This window comes from Anguilla rostrata, chromosome 3 (assembly GCF_018555375.3).
Source record: "Anguilla rostrata isolate EN2019 chromosome 3, ASM1855537v3, whole genome shotgun sequence".
Classification (NCBI taxonomy): domain Eukaryota; kingdom Metazoa; phylum Chordata; class Actinopteri; order Anguilliformes; family Anguillidae; genus Anguilla; species Anguilla rostrata.
This window is the reverse complement of record NC_057935.1, coordinates 6,443,349-6,465,435: the sequence shown is the minus strand read 5'-3', so window position 1 is coordinate 6,465,435 and position 22,087 is coordinate 6,443,349. Positions and strand designations below refer to the sequence as shown.

General features: G+C 46.5%; 1 protein-coding gene across 1 annotated transcript; it reads left to right on the top strand.

Annotated features, from left to right (window-relative positions):
- The first annotated feature begins 1,736 nt into the window (after window positions 1–1,736).
- Window positions 1,737–21,351, top strand: LOC135250004 (serine/threonine-protein phosphatase PP1-beta catalytic subunit). The gene is made up of 8 exons (XM_064325774.1): window positions 1,737–1,902; window positions 15,340–15,471; window positions 16,935–17,165; window positions 18,048–18,152; window positions 18,616–18,687; window positions 19,597–19,748; window positions 20,178–20,312; window positions 20,431–21,351. The coding sequence occupies exons 1-8, from the start codon at window positions 1,851–1,853 to the stop codon at window positions 20,533–20,535; spliced, it is 984 nt and encodes a 327-aa protein (XP_064181844.1). The 5' UTR covers window positions 1,737–1,850; the 3' UTR covers window positions 20,536–21,351.
- Window positions 21,352–22,087: the final 736 nt, after the last annotated feature.

Below are 22,087 nucleotides of genomic sequence, written 5' to 3'. Positions count from 1 at the left end.
GCCAGTCAGTACCCTGTCCGTTAGCCTCTGAAATGGGGCATTTCGGGGGCATTGCAGAGGCCAAAGCTGTGGATACTAAACTGCCAGAGCCCCCCCACTAGTGCAGAAAGCAGTTTTAGCCCTGGCCTCAGGGGAGAAGGGGGGAACCTGCTAATTACAGTTCTCAACCGGCCTGAAAATTCAAGCCTGACCTGACCAGGCCCGACCAGGCCAGAGTGAGTTGAAGCTCAAGCTCAGCCCGGCCCAGTCCACGGTCACATGCATTTTACTAAGCCCAAGCCTAACCAAACCTCTGGTAACATGATGTCACTGTACAAACTACTACCTGGATTTACTGAAAACCTTTTTTTTTTTTGCGTTAGGCCACAAACCTGACTGCCCCGATCACAGTCCTCGTAAAGCAAGCAGGTCCTCAGAAATTTGTGATGATATCTAAATATCCTTCCATTTTTATATTTTAAAAAAAGGTCTCAGACAATTGACAACATCAGTTACGCAAAAACTGAAACAATATCAAAATCCTCAGAAAGGGAACTATCACTCAAATGCGAATACCAATTAATGCCATTTCTCAGCAATTTTATTTTTTAAATGTGACCACAGTAAATTAATTGGCATACTGTTGGCTTCTATTTTGGCATAGACATCTCTGAGAAACTACAAAGTTGGTTTTTGTGCTCTGCGGCGTCTGGAGTCAAGACAACGGATAGGCCAGCCGGATCAAAATGTAGGCCTCGTACTGTATCTGTCGAAGTGAAACATGATCCGTGAGCATGATCTGTACAATGTCGCCACCCACTGGAGACAGAATTTGTGAAACGTATTTTTTTTTTTTTTTTACATTTTTTTATTGGTAGCCTAATGCAAACATTTGGAGAGGTGTCAGCTCGACCAATATTAATATCTGATTTCAGTCGCCTAATAAGGAAAGGGACCTGCAGAATACGTCTTTATCACGGGGTTCGCATTTTGTGCATCCTAGTACTTTACCATGGGCATGAGCCTGTCTGGACCTGTTGCATGCATAGTTTAATGGGTCGACTATTTTGCAATTATTTGTACAAGCCTAAATCTAACCCTCATAAGCAAAAAACCTTCAGTTATGGACTAGTTAAACTAGTTACCTCAGTTCTCGGTGTAGTAAATACCAATCCTTCAACGATAGTGAGAGACCTAGGTATGAAGAAGCACATGAGTACCGAAAGTGAAACGTAGGCCATTTGAAATGACTTACACGGATTTTAGAATTTGTTTAAAATGGGCTTCTTGTCAATGGTTGAATTAATTATATTTTTGCCATTCACCGTGACTGACACTAAGTAATAATAATAATAATACTCCCTCAGACACACCGCTAAGTTCGGCTGTTATTACTTTACAAATAGGCTATATCATAACCTACAGATTGTTCCATTCTTATTTTAAACAATCTTTGAGAATACGAGTTAATACAAAAAAACACAACGCTTGTCATTATAGAAAAAAGTGACGACCATCATCCCAATTAGTCGACAGTAGGCTGATTGTTTATTATCCGTAGCCAAATGTATGATAATTCTGGTTACTGGACGGAACTTTGATTATTAGAATTATTCGATGTAAATTCGTGTTCTATAATGCTTGAATGAATACCAAATCAGCTGGTTAGACAAAAAAAAAAATTTATCGACACACACTAGAACGATGTTGGCCATAGGCTGAACAGAAAAGGTTGTTCGGGCAGCGAGACCCAGGGGGGATTGCATTCCGTTGCTGCGGGTAGCTGTGTGGCTGTTGCAGCCTGGCAGTGCCTGTGTGTGTGCGGCTGCACTGAGCGAAACAGCTTTGACAGCACCTAGTTATACACAGAAATGGCGGAGGGGGAGTTGGACGTTGACTCGTTGATCTCCAGGCTCTTGGAAGGTTAGTATTTGATTTGTACTTATTCCGATTTCTCTCAAAGTGTTTGCAAGGGTTAGTTACTAACCGAGGAACACAAATCGTGGCTGCCGCGTCTATCTACGTTGCTAGCGCTCTGCAGGAGCGATGGATTAACAACAAGAGGCCCGATTTAAGGGAAGCAAAGCCCTGAATTAGAGTTACATTAGTCTGATATCTGACCCCAGGTTCTGTAGGCTTACATGGTTAGATTCTCTTTGGCAGTTCGCTTTCGCCTTCATCAGTGTCTAGTAACCCATTCCACTTCGAAAATATCAGAACCCGGAAAGATGGAAGTCACTGGTCAAATTCATAGTTTCCACTGGGATTAACGAGAAAATAATTCTCTTTCTGTTCAAACTGTAAGGCTAGCCTGCTAGCCAGTTTGCTAAATGGATGCTGGCAAAGTTCCTGAACTCTTACTGCTTACTGGCTAGCTAGCTATCGTTAGGTTATGCTGGCAGCCAGTCGGCGATCTTGGATGCTTTGGAGATGTCTTCCCCCTTAACCTCAGAGTTATTTTGAGTCTTATTCAAAGCATCCAGCTATTTTAATAATTTAAACTACTTTATCGATGTAACGTTAGATACTTTATGAGACTTGTAACTTGTTCGGTTTTGTCTCACATTAGCTAATTAGTTGCTACTGGGTATATGTCAGCAAAGCCTAGCCTGCCTCTATTAAGTCTGATACGTAGCTAGATACAATAGATCTTATGTGATTAAGCCAGCGTTAGAAAACTAGCTAACTGGATAACATTGTTTGGTAACTTACCTAATTTTAAAGTTTTAAATGTAATCAGTAAGTTAGTCTAGTTGATACTGAAAAACAGGACAAGCTAATCATAGCTAATCACTTGTATACTGAAAACATAGCCTATGGGCTATATGGACCGCACCAACATGTCTCCAGCGCTCCCTGATATAGCAAAATGTTTGATTTTTTCAATTCTTCTGCATTTAGCTGTCTTGACTCTTTACCAGTAATGTGAAGGCACTGTCCCTGCTGGACGTGGCACCAGAGTACCTAACTCTTTTTGAATGAACGAATTACACTAACTAATGCGGAAAGTTACTGTTATTGGCAGTAATTATAACGCTATAATTGAATTGCTATTGTTCAAGGTCAAATGTGTCGATGCAAATCAGATGTTAGGCTAACGATTCCAAACAACACTGACAAGTAAAGGTTTTAATCCGTATAAACGTCGCTAGGACATTGCATCATGATTTCCTATAATCTATCCGTATTCTAGAGGACTCGGTATTGAACTACTTTAGGTACGATCCCTTGTCACATAGCTTTTTATGTGTTCATGTACTAATACTATTATTTTTTAGGCTATTTTTTGTGCTTAACGGTGCTTTACAGAATTTCCTGCTCTGGGAGTGACTGATGTGAGACTTGTGATCTTTTTGCTTTAAATGTGTAATACGGTATTTGCTAGGTTCCCAATGAATGTTTAAGATCGCTTTCTTGTTACATAGGCATCTTAAACTTAACGACGTTAGATAAATCACTGCTGCAAGGTAAAACATAAGTTAAGTTGTGGAAATTTGTCCTTGTGTAAGCCATAATATGGCCGCCTTCATGCACTGTGATGCTTGACTAGTACTTTGTAACAAATGCAGCATGTTTTAAACCACTGGTGATCTATGTAGTATAGGCTGTCTGTGAGTGAATAGCACAAAATAAGTGAAAACAAATAAATATTAATGATTTAGACTGTGGATTGAGTGGTTTTAAAGTAATGCAAGCCATTCAACCTCGTCCCCAATAGTACTAGTTTACTTTTTGAAGAGCAATTCCAGGTAAAAAAAAAAATATTATAAACCCCTTACCTGGCACAAGCATTTACATTTAAGGCATTTAGTAGACGCTCTTATCCAGAGTAATTTAAACAGCTTGCATTCTTGTGCATATAAGTCATTTATAAGACTGGATTACTGAAGAAATTCAGGTCAAGCACCTTGCTCTAGGGAGCAACGACAGTGCTCCACCCTGAAATCAAAACCTGCAACTTTGAAGTTGCAAGCCCAGTTCCCTAAACCATTATGCAACACGATCATTGTGCTATCGATGAAACATTTCAACCTGTGTAATTTCCCTTACAGCTTTCGAAGAAACTCGAAGAAATTTGCTTTCTGTTTCTGCCGTTTCGACACATCCTAACCATTATTATGCGCAAAGCACCAGTTGTCTGTAACGCACCCTAAGAAGAACAGCCTGGCTGAATGGGGGATCACTTATATAGATGAGGCAATTTTCCTGTGAATACAAAAAGCCAGTCTTTTTTCTTTTTCCTGTCTATGTGTTTTGTATAGCGTGTTTATTTATGGGCAATGTCTTAGGTATGTGGATAGTCCAGGTTACCCACATGCAGTAGCCAGTGTCTCACACACACACACACACACGCACACACGGAAGGACACTTGCACACACACACACACACACATACACACACACACAGAGCAGTAAGACCCCTGAGCTGCAGATGGGAGCCTTCTTTGGGTCTAACACAGGGTTATGCAACCCGTCCAACAGAACTTCAGTGTCTACAGGGCCGTGCCCAGGCCAGTGGTACATTTTTGGCCATGCATTCCATGGAACTGAGGACATCTTGGATGTGGCTGGCCCCTGTTCTAAGGGCTTCCAGATGTACTGTACCCAAAAAAAAGACCTCACCAGGGTGCCGTGTTTACCATTTTTTCCAGTGGAACCAGATTAGGATTGAGAGCGCTCGGGAGGGATGTGATAATTGCTGTTTTTTAGGCCTGTATTGTTCGGTTTGTATATGCAGTCCTGTGGGAACTTTGTAGGAAAATGTAAATCCTCTGGGGAAAAATAGACTACAGCGTATAGACTACAAAAAAGGAACTCTTGTCTCTCAATTGTTTATTAATTGGAGAGCTGCCAGGTGCTCAGCAGTGTAGCCAGGGCTATTTACTGTATATACTGTATTATCACAGTTTTTAACCAGAGGAAATAAAAACCCCAATTGTGAAACCTTCTCTTTGGGCTGGTTCAAGTTTACAAAATTCACGACTGTCTTTGGATTCTGAAGATAGCGTCAGGGTGTGAATTCTCTCTCTCTATTTTTAATCCAAGGGCATAAACAAAACTCACGTCGGATTCAGGTGCTGTCAGTGTGACTTGTCATGCATGACGCATAATCGATTTATTGATATGGGCTTGCCATGCTTTTATTTATACTTTAAAATGTACCATTTTCCTCTCTGCAGTTATGTAGCATCATGGTATAAGTCTGCACTATACCACTGGAACAAAATATAATAATATTGATTACTTAATTAGTGATGCTATTAGCTGGTGGAGGAGAGAGTCATCCTTCCTGCCTTCAATATGAAAATGGAAAAACGAATGTGTTCCAAAAACACATTCAGAATTTAAGTAGCTTTTGACATTTTAGTTTCACTACGAAACGTGGAATGATATTCACACGGGCCTGTGTAAATTACCAGAGTGTATCCTCTCCGACAATCCTTGAACGGGTCTGGTTTTCAAGAGGATAGCGGAGAGAGTGGGTTAGGTGGGCGACTGGTAGCTCACGGTTAAACGTCCTCCTCAAGGTCTTGTCGGAACTTCTTCCCCCTCGTATAACTCTTCGTCTGCAGTCACTCATTAAATGTCAACAGCCACAGCTGTCTCTAGTAGCAATTACTTGTCTTCTTTTTTTTCCCCCACCCCCTGCTTAGTGACACTCATACAGCCGAAATGGCAGCAGCGGGCAGCGGCAGCACCTTGAAACAAAACCGATACTCTCGGCTTTTCTATTTTAAAGGGGAGGATATCGCATGTCGGAGAGGAGAACGCTTTCGCGATTACGCCTTTGCAACCGCCTTTCGAAATGTGTGTGCGCGTGCATATATATATGAATGTGTGTATTATAGGCTACGTGCGTACTTGTGCGGTCGTCGGCTCTTTCTGTTCGGCCACCCACTACATTTTAGTGCTAATAGTGCTGTCCTCCCCACTGGTTTGTGATGTTCTCCCTGGCATAGTGGGCTTTTGCAATTCTAGCGTGCTCAAGTCCGTTCTCTCATGTTTTTTTTTCCTCCGCAGCTCTAGATTTCATTGAATTAATCAAGATTTCTTTGCATTCCAGTGATTCCTATTCCCAGGTTCTTTCAAAAAAATGTCCAGTCTTCTGCTTGGGTTTGTGTGCCTTGTATCCAGTAAACAGGTTGACTGTAATATACATGCCAAGCTTTTTTTGGTCCATGAAATATGTACATGTAACTATGACTGTTAGAAAGAGGCCTATCTGAGCTCTACTGTATTTTCAGTAGCGGTAAAGTGGACTGCCAACCCTCAATCCCCCCCCCGGGACTCTTAGCCTAACTAGTCTAGACATCTATAGTTTGAGTCTGAGCTTTGTTATAAGCAAACAATGACTGTGGGGGGAAGTGTAGGAGACACAAAGGTCTGTAATGGAATTTTAATTTACTTTATCGGAAATCCTGGTTGAAATAACTTTTCGAAGCCCTGTGAACGGATGGCTGAGGCCTTGCTCAGATATTAACATTACCGAATTGAAACAGCGGATTGCGACAGCGGTAAGGCCACATTAAAGCTGAATACTTATTGGTATTTTTAGATTAAATGAAAGCGCTGAGGCCTATTCATTGGCTAGGCCCGCCTGTTTTTTGGTGCGTTCACGGAGCTTTCTCAAGTTCTGGTATCGCGTGAACAGTATCACATTGCATCGACTACACCGCATTGTGGCTCCACAGAGAATGAGGTAACTGAATATTTACATTATGTCATTCAAAAGTTTACCAGGTCTGTGAATGGATCCATTGTGCAGCTGCAAAATGGAGTCTCTTGACTTGAGCCTCTTGAAGTGAAATATTGCCCTTGGCTCTTTTCAGCGGGCAACTCAAACCCACGTCCCCAACCTACGGCCTGGAAACTTTGACTTTGAGTCATGTTCATGCGATATCACTTTCTGTTCAAATAATAGGCCTTCACAAAATGTAGCATCATTAAGTCGGATTTGATGCTGAATGAATGAGTCCATGAATCCTAATTTAAAAAAAAACCTTTAAATATAATATTCTGATTGGCAGTTTACCCAGTTTGTCCAGGTCCATCTCCCTTTAACGCACTGCCCCCCTCTCTGGTGCGCAGGATTTTTTTGACCGTACTTTATATAGATTGGAGTGTGCGGCGCTCCCGTGGTTCTTACCATCCCCCCCCCTCCACCCCCACCCTGTTATAAATAACACGCTACCCTTCCATCCCGCTTGTTTTTACCCCGCCGCTCGATGCGCTGTCCGTCCTGGCGTCGAGCGCCGAAATGTTTTCTCACAACAAACGGGACGCGAGGGCGTTGTTGACGCGTGCGGTGTCCCGTGCGAGCCGCCCGGCCGGGTGAAACACCCGTTTTGGGTGAAACACAATGGGCCACGCCTGTGCGCGGGGGGGGGGCGACTCCGCCTGGCACCGGCGCTGATGCGGAGAGGAGGGCGCGGGGGGCTTTTTTAAAAGCCTGAGCTGCTTTTCCAGTGAAACGCGCTGCCTGTACAATGAGGGGAATTCTCCTCCTCGGCCTGTATGGAAGAACGCTTCGTATGTCATCTACTGCTGAACCTAACAAACGACACAACAAGACACACAAAAAACACACACGCACTCACTCACAAAAAACACACACGCGCACACACACACACACGCGCGCACACACACACACACAGAATCCTCTTTTGGGAACTCTTTAGGGTCATAGTTTTCCACTGTGTTTGTGTGTGTGTGGGGAGGAGGGGGGGTGTTGCTGGACTACATACTGGCATTGTGCCTGTAGGTCAGGGCGGATGGAGGGGTGGGGGGGGCATGCCAGATTCGTAATGCCCTGCTTAAAAAAAGTAGAAAATAAGCTCTCTGGTGCACAGTATTTCTCAATGGTTATCAACACAAGGCTTTGTGTGTGTGTGTGTGTGTGTGTGTGTGTGTGTGTGTGTGTGATTTAAAATAGAACTTTTGGTTATATGGGGAAAAATGTATGAAAACAAACCCAGAGGAAATTGGATTTCACATAAACAACAAAGTACTCTGCTTTTACAAGGCTTGTTTAGGAAATGCTTGGCACCAACATTGAAATTTTATTTGAGTGCTCTTCAACAATCAGTGTGCAAAAAAAAAAAAGCTAGTTTAACATTGCTTAGAACGCTCGGTTTTAGCTACGCACCATCCAGGTGTGTGGCCACCGTTTCCGTGGACCTGTCCTTGGCTTACCTGCCAGACAGGTGCCCCTGTAGTCAACACAGGGTTCTGGTAAACCTCGTTGGAGCACTTTTGGGGAAGGTTTGTTAGCTGTTTGTTAGTGTTGCGTTTCAGCTGGAGAACGAGAGAGGAGATGCAAATGTGGTCAGGAGAAGTTATGTGGACTGACTCCGTCTGCTCTGCGTCTGTACAGAACGTCCCAGTAAACCTGTAGGATGTCCGACGGTTGCCTGGGCAACCCCCCCCACCCCCCCAACTTCCAACTGCCATTCCGTTACCTTGTCGATGAGTAGCCTTTTCGGAACAGTACTTCTGAAGGTTAGCTTTAGCGTCATGTAGACTGTGTTTGCAGAAGGGCTTGATTCATTAAAAAACACACCCGGGAGAGCTGTAACAGTTCCAATAAATTGTGTCGGATCGTTTCTTGCCGTTTGGAATGTGCTTAATCTATGACTGAGTCTGATATGGTCCCAGAGTGGCAACTGAGGACACTCCACTGAGGATGCCTCTGGTTTTGAGAGATGTGGGCACAACAAGTAGGTTATAAATTTTTATGTCATTTTTATTTTGCCTGTATTTACACTGGGTTAGTTGACTGAGCTCATCGGCTGTTTTACGACCACGCCCTGTGGCACTCTCTCACGGACACCCAATCACACGCAGATACCGAATCACCCAATTAATCACACCCACTACTACTACTACTACTACTAATAATAATAATAATAATGTATCTTATTCAGATAGCGCTTTTGCTGATCACAGAGATGTAGCATGTAGCTGGATGTTGCATGGCAGCCATTTTGTGCCCGAACAATCACCACACATTGGCATAGGTGGAGAGAGGAAATTAACAGAGCCATTTGGGTGGCCCGGTTGAGAGAGTCAGTTTGGGAATTGTGCCGGGACATTTCTGTGGCAGCTCTGGGTTGCCAGGCGTCCGGTTTTGCGACCGAAATATCCGGTTGTCAAATTATTTGTACGTGTCCGGTTTACGGTCCTGTCCGGTCTGAGTAATTGATGGAAGAAATTTTCTGATAGTTTGTATTGAATTCGCATCTCAATTACAAATTCCAAATCTGGCAACCTTGAGCTGTGGTGGGTGACTGTCACGGTACTGAGGGCGGGGGCAGGGACGGGCTACACTCTCACGGCTGGTGCTGCTCTCGCCTCTGTCTTGGCAGTTATCCTCGGGCAGTTAAGACTCCCTAACTCTCACTCTGAGATTCCAAAACAATGGCCATATACGGTCATTGCTCGAACAGACTTTCCATAATAGTGACCTCACCATCCACCCCCCACCCCCGCTCCCACTTCTGCTTCCCTGCAGCCATCTCTGAAATCAACGGCCTCATTTTTCAAAAGTCAACGGCAACACTGAGGGAACGTTACGGCGTGGAAAATGCCAGAACACCACAGGAAGACCAGTAAAATGGCACCCTGGTCCAGAATTCTTACGCGACAGTGTGTTTTGGCAAAACAGGGAAAACTGTTCTCACCTTCTGTCACATCATTTGTAAGGTGCTTGGAGCAATTGATCCCACCGAGGCTTTGCAATTTGCTGCTGTGGGTGGCAGTGTAGCATAATGGGTAGGGAAGTGGGCTTGGAACCTAAAGGTTACAGGTTGTACCCTTGAGGTTAAGGTTCCTAACCTGTAATGCTTCAGCATGTATCCAGCTGTAAAAATCGATACTATTCAAAAACGCAAAGTTGTCTAAGTCACTATGGATAAGGGTTGCCTGCTTAATGGCAGTAATAATTTACGAACCTGGAAGATTTGTGGCGGGTTTTTGCCAGTCCTGTGAGGACCGGGAGGATGACGAACAGAGCCGTGATTCATTTCGTACATGGCGCTTCTGACCATGGGACCGTTGAGGGTTACACAAGAAGAGGGTGACTGAGAAAGAGGTCAGGAGGAAGTGAGAGAGAGAAGGCGGGGGGGAAGAGAGACTTTGACATTTGACATTCCTTCATTGAAACACAAAAAATTTCCACGGTTACCTTAAAACCTATCCCTACCCCCTATTTGCAAACCCAAAACCTTTCCCTACCAACCCCCCCAAAAAAGAAAAAGAATGAGAGAGAGAGAGGTCAGGAGGAAATGACAGAGGGAAAGAGTGATAGAGAGAGGGAGGGAGGGGGGTCAGAAGGAAAGCAGAGTGAGAGGGAAGGACTGAGAGGGAGAGGTCAGGAGGAAGAGAGAGAGAGGAACTGTGGGGGAGTGAGTGGGAGTTGGAGGGAATGAGAGAGAGAGAGAGAGAGAGAGAGAGAGAGAGTGGGAGGCTGGGAGGGCGTGAGGGGGCTGCTAAACACCACTGCAGTTATGGCCCGAGCACTGCATCAGTGAGAAAACAATGAGTCTCTCTCCCCCTCTATCTCTCTCTGTCTCTCTCCCTCTATCTCTCTCTTTCTATCTCCCTGTCTCTCTCTCTCTCTCTGTCTCTGTGTATCTCCCCCCTCCCTGTCTCTCTCGCGCTCTCTCCCTCTCCATCTCTCTCTTTGTCTCCGTCTGTCTCTCTTGCTCTTGCTCTGTCTCTCTATCTATCTCTCTCTCACACACTCTGTCTCTATCTCTCTCTGTCTGTCATCTCTCTCTCTCCTGCTCTCCCTCTCTGTCTCTCTGTCCATCTCAAATTCAGTTCAAATGTGCTTTATTTGCATGACAAGTATACTTGTGTCGTAACAGCAATGAGATACACAAATGACAGACAGACCCCTACAACCAAGAAAGGGGAAGAGTAGCAACCTCATACACATCTCTTTTTATTCCTCTCTCTTTCTCTTTTTGTAAGAACAGCTGCTGTCCAGAAACATTGTAGCTGAAGGCAGTGACAGTGATGGGCACTCAAATATTAAATTCTGTTTTTACTAGAACGTTTGAAGAACTGAACATTTTATGATCATTATCACCTGAGATAGTCATTCAAAGACAACCATGAAATGTGATGCCATGACATAACATTTTGAAGTCTAACATAAATGTTTTATGGCAATAATAACATAGCTCATGTCATAGAGTATATTTTAATTTATGTTTATCATATGTATATTATCATATGTTCATTGTCCCTGAATTTTGAGCATTTTTGCACTTGAGAATAAATAAATATTTTTTCTGAATCATCCTCTTCGGATTTTTTCCATTTTTATACACCAGTGGACGGGTTTTCCACATTTTCCTACTTGTTTGATCCCATTGGACCCACACACCTGGTCTTATACTCCACGGTAAAGACAAAATGGCGGTCTTTTTCTATGGTACAGAATACACCATTCTGCTGCGTTTAGGGTACAGACTATTAAATGGTTTTCTCAGAGCAGGGAAACGGTAGCGTTTATTGGAAGGAAAATTTGATTGACAGTCAGGATGCTGTGGAAGATTGTACAGATTGCATCACAGGTCACGTGACCGCATTGGGGCGTCAACCATGAGAGTCTTGTGTCCTAGTTATAATTTTGGGGAACAGACCGCTCGATATTTGGGCGCTCGTGTGTCCGGGTACGAGAAGCAGCCTGCCGTGGGAGCACTCTTAAAATCGATCGCGGCTCTGAAGAACCCTCGCCCCGGGTTCCGGCGTTCTCATTGCCCTCACGGCTTATCTGGAGGAGCGGTGCGGCAGACCCGATGGGCTGTGTGATAAAAAGGTCCTTTTCTCTCGCGGAGTGACGGTTTTCTGACGGGGCGTGTCTGGACGCGGAAGCCGATGGCGCGGCGGCGCGCTCCCCCCTCCGTCCGGAATGCCAATCAGTCCCCCCCGCCGGGATTTGGCGGTGCGCGCCTATGAGGCGGCGGGCTCACGTGTTTCCATGGCGACACTCGCCCCCGCCCCTCCACTGTGCTGCACGGTGAAAAAGGAGGGAGCCGGTCTCTCTTCCAGCAGTGCACTCGTCCCCTTGCCGTAGCCAAGGTCACAGAACCTGTGTCACTTTTTGCACGTCGCTTTGGATAAAAGCGTCTGCCAAATAAATGAAATGTAAATGTCTTTCAGCCACGCGCTGTGCTGTGGATCGGGCAGGCGTGGGCGTGGGTGTTTGTGTGTTTGTGCGTGTTTGTGTACACCTGTGTATACCCTGTGTGTATTTTCGCGTTGCCAGGCTGTGCTTTGGGGCGGGGGGCTCCCTGTTTACCAAACTGTAACACAATCTGGTCGAGCCTGGAGGAGCGCTGCTCTCAGCTGCCCGGCAGACGCGCTCCCTCATTGGTCCTTCCTGGTCAGGTGACGGGCCCGGCCCTGTATGCATGTCACAGCTGGGGTGAAATTCCACGGTCGGGCCTGCTCGTGTTTCCTGCCGTGACGTCCGCTGGAAGGCCAGGAGGGTGGCGACAGCGCCTGGTCGGTCTTTCCACGCGTCACAGCGCTGGCGCTGCTCTGCCGTTAGGCGGTGTGCCTGCTTCAGTGAGTAGCTCAGCGCCGAGCTTGTAGGCGAGAGACAATTCAGTTTAATTCAAATTTTTATTTGTATGGCGCTTTTTAAAAATTTTTTTAGGGAGAACTGTCACACAAAGGCGCTTTGCAGAGTAACAGAAGGGAAATTGGGCAAAAACCAAGGCCTGAATCCGCAAAAAGAGGTGAAAAAAAAGAACTATCCAGTGGGAAGAGAAACACGTAAATGGTGGCGAGAAAAAAACTCCCAGATGGGAAGAAATCTTGGGAGGAACCCGGCCACTGCTCGAGACCTTGTGCTGATATGCACAGTATATCTAGGCTATACGGAACAGGAAGACCTCTCGAGTTTGGCTTCCTCCACCCCCTGTGGACACACTCACGTTCTGCAGGGACCTATTCTGCTCGGTTTTTTGGCTTCTGTCTCACAGACAGACCGCGGGATCTTCTCTGCCGGTTCCTGTCCGTGCCTGCCGTGTCTGTGGGCTGAGGCGCCCGTGTCCGAACATGGAGAGCCCTGTTCAGTATAAACGTTTTTTTTGTTAAAGGCAGGAACCGAACAGCTAGAATCATACAATTTCTCTTTGCAACACTCTCCTTTGATTGGCTCAGGCAAGAGCACATGGGAGAGGTCGACTGTGGTTCACACGGCAACACCCCCAAGGCAGGGTGAGCCCCCCCCACCCCCACCCCGCCCTGTTTCAGGTGCAAACGCATCTCTACCTCTAACTCCACCAGTCTTCTCCGCTGCTCTCGTAAAGAGCGTACAGCATTTTCATTTTCATATTTCATCTTAATGCATATATTTTTTTAAAACATACACAAGCACATTATATGAACCATTTCTTTGGTCATTTAGTTACTAAAAGTAAGCAGGCGTAGATACGAAAATATATTATTTCCCTGGTATGTATTTAATTATGATTCCATGTTTTGCCATGTACTGTTTACCTTTCCATGTGTCAGTGAGTCATGATTGGTTCACACGCCACATGAAGCCCTCTGAACGCAGAAGGTCTTTCCTGATTTGGCGGGACGCCACATCCTCACCGTGATTGGCCGTAATCGCTCCCCTGAGGTCCCGCTCAGGAAGTGGCTCAGCGGCCCTTGCCCTGGCCCGCTCGGGGGGGTGCTTGTCTGTTTTTTTTACACACAGCGCTCGGTCGGTGCGGAGTCCTTTTGAAAAGGTCTGGCGAGGTTTGGGTTTGTTCGCCTGACTCGAACAGGTTTGGCTGTGTGTGGACTTCGTTGTTTTCATCGCGGAAGGGAGTCGGTGGCTAAATATAGCATGCGAATTTCATCCAGTTTGCTGTGAGTGCGGTGAGGCGTGTGAAGGTTAATTTAAGCTAAATCCCGGGCAGTGAACTGTTTACCTGTCCCGCGCTGGGAGAAGGGCACAGAACAGCCTCACAGTGTGCCACTGTTACCCATTTATATAAGGAACTGTTTTTGTTATCTCAGCATTCATTTCAGGGGTGCACGACTCCTGTCCTGTAGGGACTGTGCGCTGGTTTTTGTTCCAACCAGTCACCTTAGGGGCTCTATAATCTCTTCTGGTTCACTCCTGTACTTTTGCAGAGTAAAATCTTTAGGATACATTTTCAGTCTGTGGTCGTAGCTGGTGCTTATACGAATGTCGGATCAAGATCTGATTGTGCTCCCTAAATAATTAAGAGCAGAAGTTGGCACGTAACCCTGAAACGGATTGGCCCTTGTCGTGCACCCCTGATTTATTTGGTCTGCCGCTCGCTGGGTGCGTCCTGCTGATAAAACTAAGCCCTGATATTTACCTTTCTGAACGGAAGAAGAAGAAGACCTCTGGTCCTGGCGTTCCACCCGTTTTTTTTTTTTGGTTGTCATTGCAAACACGGACGAATTCCTGGCGATGTTAAAAATCGGAAAAAGGGCTCCCTCCAAAAACGTTCCGCCCACCTGGAGCCCAAACAGCCCCCCCATTTGGCACACACTCAGGAATCCTGCCCGCCCCGTCAGAAGAACCCCTCCCTACAGACTTGTGTAAAAAAATCTCTTACGCCAGCCATGCACCACACAATTATTTTCTGCTGTGACTTGGCTGTCATGGACAAATTTTCAATATGAGAGAGAAATCATTAGGGTTTTAGCTTGGTCGGGACACTGACAGGCCAGCGATTCAGAAAAGACTGATGGTAATTGTGTTGAAAGGGCATCCAGCTTTGGTTGCCTGAAACGCGGGTGATTTATGGGAGGCGTTTCTCCAATTTCAGGGTTTGCGTCCCCGTGGTGTAATGAACGTGCAAAACTGTGCTGAACATTTTTGGATTCACCCTCTCTTCAATATGTACATATACAACAAAGGATGATTATTAAAAGCAAAGCTCTAAAAACAGTTACGCCGCGTTGTAACGAAGGCTGAGATCAGAGACATAAAATGAGTTAAAACATCGTCAAGTTTCAGTTCCTTATGTAACACATTTAGAGTTTGCGGGGCATACGATTTTGAAGCAGGTCAGAACGAATTTGAGGAACTTGGGAACGTGCATTACAAGACATAGTTTTCTGCCAGACTAAAAGTGAAAACTTCTTGCTGACAATTTTTTTATTCGGTATTTTAAAGTAAATGTATAGATTGAACTATTTTGACTTGTAGGCATGTTCACCTGCTCTATCCAATGTTTGTCTTCTGCCAGCTTATCAGGATGGTAAGCATGGTACTACTAACTCTATCTCTCTGTCTGCCCCTCTGTCTGTCTGTCTGTCTGTTTCTCTGTGTCTGTATGTCCATCTGTCTGTCTGTCTGTCTCTCTCTCTTAGTGCGGGGATGCCGTCCCGGGAAGATTGTGCAGATGACAGAAGCAGAGGTGCGGGGGCTGTGCATCAAATCCAGAGAGATCTTCCTCAGCCAGCCAATCCTGCTGGAGCTGGAGGCGCCACTCAAAATCTGCGGTGAGTCTGATCCTCTGTCTAGCTCCACCCCCAACCTTCCTGGCTAATCTCGCTAACTTTATGACGCCAGTGGGTAGAATGACCTGGCAATTGTTGACTAATCAAAAAGTTTTTCTCTCCACAGTGGAGTGCATTGATTGGTGTACAAATTAGTGAGTCACTGATACATGTATTAGCTCCGCCCATTTTCTCCCATCATTGAATAACCCCAACCTCCTTGCCTAACTCCACTTACCCCACCCCCCCTCCCCACCCCAGGCCTTGGCCACAGGACGGCTTGTTCTGGTTGGAAATCTGGACGTCTTTAATATGCAGATTCTAGTTTCAACCAGTCGCTCTTGTTTTAATTAGTTCTCCTTGTGATGAAGCTCTGGTCGTTAGCGTAGCGCGCGGGCAGGATTGTAATTTATGGCCTTACGAAGGCGGTCCACCTGGGCTGAACGGTCGGGCTCAGCAGAAAGCAAACCCCCTGCGTCAGCTCTTCTGTACTGTAACAAGCCCGGTCTTCAATGTAATAAAAAAAAAATCCATTAAATCCAGGGAAGACAGCAAATATCAAACATAATGTGTGTGTAAGTGTGTGTGTGTGTGTGTGTGTGTGTCTGTGTGACTAGAAGGTTATTACACAGCAGTGGAAAAACACCAACTCTAAAAAAAAGTGTGGCGTGCGTACGGACTAATTCACTTGGGTGTGGGTCACAAAGAAAACAAGACAAGCAAAGTGAGCGATCTAATTGTGTTCGGTTCCCTGCTGGCCGAGTAAACAGGGTTGACCTTTGCGGAGGCGTTTGTTTCCGGGTGCTTCCGTAACCGCTTGCAGCTGGAGACTTCCACAGAAGAGAGAGAGAGAGACGTCAGCGGCAGGCCGCCCGCCGGCGCCGTTCGTTACCGCCGGCGCGTCTGAAAGGGGGCTTGTGTCTCTGAGGAGAAGCGTGTGAGACGCGATGGAGTCCCTTGTACCAGCCTCAAGTGGGGGTGGGGCGTGAGGGGTGTGTGTACTGAACAGCACCGCTGGTGAACGAAGCGATAAAAACGGAATCAGAGAAGCACGGTCCGTGTGGATTCGTGCATACTTTTCGATTAGTCCCCTAGCGTAATTTTTTTTATTTTAGGCAGTTTGGAATCCCGTTTAAGACCCTGTTTTATGTTGTATAAATAAAAAAGCATCTGCTCCCCTTTACTCCCAGTTCAGGACGTCCAGTCATGCTTGCACGACAGCACACATCAAGGCCTCTATTGTTTATTCAGGAACGCATTGGAACTGCCTTATTTCTTATCACGCTGCAGTTCACAAATCGCGCTCACACAGACATGAGTCAGAGGAGAACCAATGCGCTCCCAGCCCCGGGACAACATTACAGACAACTGTGCAGAAGCGCTGTCCAAATCTTTTTTCGACTTTGACACGAGCCCGTGGGGCCCCAACTGTCTGTCTGTAATGCGTCTGTTAACTCCTCCCCCAGGTGACATCCACGGGCAGTACACAGACCTGCTGCGGCTCTTCGAGTACGGCGGCTTCCCCCCGGAGGCCAACTACCTGTTCCTGGGGGACTACGTGGACCGAGGCAAGCAGAGCCTGGAGACCATCTGCCTGCTGCTGGCCTACAAGATCAAGTACCCCGAGAACTTCTTCCTGCTGCGCGGCAACCACGAGTGCGCCTCCATCAACCGCATCTACGGCTTCTACGACGAGTGTGAGAGCGCATGCACCCCCCACGCATCTATCACACACACACACACCACAACCCACCCATCTACGCTTCTACGACGAGTGTGAGAGCGAGCGCATGTACACACACACACACACACACACCCAACCGCATCTACGGCTTCTACGACGAGTGTGAGAGCGAGCGCACGTACACACACACACACACACACACACACACACACACACGCACGCACGCGCACACACACACCCACCCGCACATACACCCAACCGCATCTACGGCTTCTACGACTAGTGTGAGAGCGCGCGCGCACACACACACACACACACACACCCGCACATACACCCAACCACATCTACGGCTTCTACGGCAAGTGTGAGAGCGAGCGCATGTACACACACACACACACACACCCAGCTGCATCTACGGCTTCTGACGGTAAGCGAGCGGTACACACACACGCAACCATCTCGCTTCCCGGACTGCGCACGTAGCCACACACACAGCCCAACTGCATCTACGGCTTCTACGACGAGTGCAAGAGCGCTCGCTAATGCGCGCGCACACACACACACACACCCGCACACCCAACCGCATCTATGGCTTCTACGACAAGTGTGAAACTGCGTGCGCACACACACACCAAGCTCATCTTTGAAGAGTATAATAAACACACACGAGCCTCATCTGTGAAGTGAGACACACACACACACGTATGGTTTCCACGTCGACTGTTATATACATTGCACATGCTCGCAAAAAACTAAATTTATGATTAGTGTATGACACACACACATCAACCACCTCTATGGCTTCTATGATGAGAGCGAGACACACACACAACCCAAAAGCATCCACACGAGACACACAAACACGTCTCATGTTTTTACGTGTTCTCCACTTCAGGCAAGCGACGGTTCAACATCAAGCTGTGGAAGACCTTCACAGACTGCTTCAACTGCCTGCCCATCGCCGCCATCGTGGACGAGAAGATCTTCTGCTGCCATGGAGGTACGGTAGCCTGCTGTCTGTCTGTCTGTCTGTATGATCAGCCTGTCTGTACACGACTGAATCTCTCCTTGTGTGTGTACACTAGCTGTCTGTACATGTCTAAATCTATCTGTGCATGTACACTAGCTGTCAGTTATACCTGTATGTACATGTATGAATGTGTGTGTGTGTACTAGCCGACTGTAAATGTCTGAATCTCTCCATGTTTGTGTATGGTCTGTCTGTAACACCTGTCTATATACGTTTGAATCTCCCCGTGTATGCGTGTGTTCTAGCTGGCAGCCTGTAGTCCTTGTCCGTCTTTGTACATGTCCTTATAAGCCTGTGTGTGTGTCTGTGTTGGCCATCTTTGTGTCTGTCCGGTCCAGTTTCTAAGCCATTTGTCCGAGTGCCGCTTTCCGTGCTGTAATGAGAGAGACCCTTTGGCCTGAGGCTCAGCTGTCAATCATGTCTTTCCACGCAGGCCTCTCCCCCGATCTGCAGTCCATGGAGCAGATCCGCCGCATCATGAGACCCACAGACGTGCCTGACACTGGTGGGTCCCCACAAACACACAAACATACACGTACTCACTCACACACAAACACATCTGCACGCGCACACACAGACATATACACACAAACACACACACGCCCCCACACATATACACACAAAAACACACCCACACATACTCACACACAAACACACACATACTCACACATCATCATTATGCTCCGCGCTTTACAGCACTACACAACACATACATACTTTGTACCATTTACAGCTGTATATACTGACAATTCCGGTAAGTACCTCCCAAAGGTAACAGCCTACGAATCGAACTACTGTACAAGCCCATTTCCTCCTGTCTCACTCTGTCACTCACACACACTGCCACATTCGAGGCATCAACGTCTGAATGCATCACGGCTTAAACTACGGGATGTCACTAGTTTATAAACAAAGCAGTCTTCCATAGGACAACCACGCCACTGTTCTCAAGCTCCGCCTCCACAGTTCACTCTGACGCCATCTGCGCTGAACACATACCTGCCGTGACCAACAGAGGGCAGCATTCCTTTACAACAACAAAAAAACCAGTAACCAATGGCCACATTGGTTAAATGTGCCTGCTAGTAAAATGATCTGCATTTGTACACACACACACATTTTTATGTTGCAGTAGTTCGTATTGATAGTAGTATAATGGGTAAGGAACTGGTCTTGTAGCACGAGAGGTCCCAGGTAGGACACTGCCGTCGTACCCTTGAGCAAGGTACGTAACCTGCATTGCTTCAGTATATATCCAGGTGTACAAATGGCTGCAGTGTAAAAAGTTGTGTAAGTCGCTCTGGATAAGAGCGTCTGCTAAATGCCTGTAATGTAATATAGTTACAATTCATATAATTACATTGATGATGAACCAGTCCACTTCCTCCCCCTCTCCCCCTCCCCTCCCCCACAGGGTTACTGTGCGACCTGCTGTGGTCAGACCCAGATAAGGACGTCCAGGGCTGGGGGGAGAACGACCGCGGCGTCTCCTTCACTTTCGGCGCCGACGTGGTCAGCAAGTTCCTCAACCGGCACGACCTGGACCTCATCTGCAGGGCGCACCAGGTGCGGCCGCTCTGCGCGCCCTGCGTCTGCACGCCCTGCGTCCGGACGCCCTGAACACACCACTGCTGCACACACTGCAGTGCGCTCTGCACGCCCTGCGTCCGGACGCCCTGAACACACCACTGCTGCACACACTGCAACCACGGGTGTATACTCTATACATGCTGCGCAACTACACAGTTTACACTGTGGGTACACCCGCTACTTTAAACACACGGACAGTACACTTTAAACACACTGACAATTTGACAGAGCTACATACGCACTCTGTAAACACACTGAATTTCAGGTACTCGCTCCACACCGAGATGCACTGACACGCCAAGTACACACTCTATGCTTTAAACACACTTTTAAAGCACAGTAAACACATTTACCATTTACCAGTCCATTTAAACACACTGAATGTACAATCTCCCGCTCACCCAGGTGGTGGAGGACGGCTACGAGTTTTTCGCCAAGAGGCAGCTGGTCACCTTATTCTCCGCCCCCAACTACTGCGGGGAGTTTGACAACGCGGGGGGCATGATGAGCGTGGACGAGACGCTCATGTGCTCCTTCCAGGTAACGCGCGCACGCGTGTACACGCACACGAGATTAACCCTTTTGATGAGTAGGTTTTCTGGAATGTTTTTTTTTTTTCTTTTCTTCAAAATTCACCCTGTACACCTCGGTCTCCTAGATCCTGAAGCCCTCGGAGAAGAAGGCCAAGTACCAATACGGGGGCATGAATTCTGGGCGGCCCGTCACCCCACCCCGCACAGCCACCCCTCCAAAGAAGCGGTGAAGAGTGAGCGGGAGTGCGAGAGAGAGAGAGAGAGAGAGAGACGTGTGGATGAGTGAGACTTCTGCAGTCCATGCCGCAGGACAACACAAGACCTGAAGCAACTTGTGATTTTTTTGAGGAAACACCCCCCCACCCCCACCCCCATCGCTCACTGCTTTTTACCACACTGCCAAACCCTCCCCCCCCCCCCCCCCCATCCATCCCCGTTCCACCCTCGCCTGCGAGTGACCACGCCCCATTTAAACAGGAAGTGTGTAATTGCACCGAGCCATCTTTCCGTTTTCACACCAGAGAGGGTTTCTGGGTAAAGCTTTTTTCCTCAAGACAGGATGTGTACACCCCAGTTACTCGTACCGGTTCAGTGTTCGGTCACATTACCCCCCCCCCCACCCCATCTGTACAAAAGAACAGGTAACAAAGACAGAATGCTGGGTTTTCAATAAATAACTTGGGGAATAAACTTTGTGTAGGATTTTTTTTTGTACAGTAATAACTGTACAATTATAATGACAACTGGATGTGTCAGGTTTCTAAGTCATACACAGGCTGTAAATTTGGCCCCTCTGACACACATAAAGGCTAGTCACACTCACATGTACAGTGTGACGACCTGTCTGGTAATAAGAATCTGACCCAAGACAAAAACTGAAGGAAAACAGTCAAATTAAGGGAGACATTTACTTTTTCCATTTACATCACAATTACTGCGCTTGTGCTGTGACAAACTGTGAATTCATTGTTTATGTAGATCAAATGGTAAACAACCTTCCTTACAAAAAAAAACACACATTCAAGTAATGCTGTTTTAACATCGTTTTAACAAAATTTACTACAGTAAATGTTCTGCAGAACGTTGCATATGTACCAGCAGAACATATCCCTTGCCCTAGGTTACATCACAAAACTCATTGCAATGGGCAAGGATACAACCTCGTTCAAAAGTCACTCTTTAGACGGCTGAAGATTACAGGTCCTGGGTTGGTTCCATTATTACAACTAATCAACTCCACAGTTTGTGCAGATGCATCATTCTGACAGAAAGCCTCAAATACTGGGACACTGGCTTTCTGTATCACTCACACACACACATACACACGCACGCTGTCGTCTTAAACGGCATTGAATTCTAAAAGGTCAAACCTGGCTAATTCCCCATCGCTTGCATCTCTGGAAAATGAGACGGTTAATGAACTTGTCCCATTTACGCTATACTCGTTTAATCTAGCACTTCAAAAAAAATCTCACGGGTTGACGATCTTTCACGAAACATAATCCTGGCTTCACTGTAAGCTGCATTGCGTTTTCTGGTTTGCCTACAGCCGTACCGAGGCACCTTAGCCTAGCTTACGGTTTTGCCTGTCTTTGCCATTAACACTGCAGGAGTTTAAATGCAATAGATAAGACATAGCAGTGTTTCATTCACCATTCAAACCTTGAACCTTGTGTGGTTTATAGTGTAACTATATAAAGTCTGGCCAGTTTTTCCCAAATTGTCCTCATCTTTGACATAACGTTCTCACAACAATTCTAACCCGACATGGGACTGAACACG

Excerpts from the sequence above, each read along its gene's own strand:
- LOC135250004 (XM_064325774.1), top strand. The coding sequence starts at position 1,851 with ATGGCGGAGGGGGAGTTGGACGTTGACTCGTTGATCTCCAGGCTCTTG. Across the intron at positions 15,472-16,934 it reads GGCGCCACTCAAAATCTGCG|GTGACATCCACGGGCAGTAC; the intron begins GTGAGTCTGATC and ends CTCCTCCCCCAG. Across the intron at positions 20,313-20,430 it reads CGCTCATGTGCTCCTTCCAG|ATCCTGAAGCCCTCGGAGAA; the intron begins GTAACGCGCGCA and ends TCGGTCTCCTAG.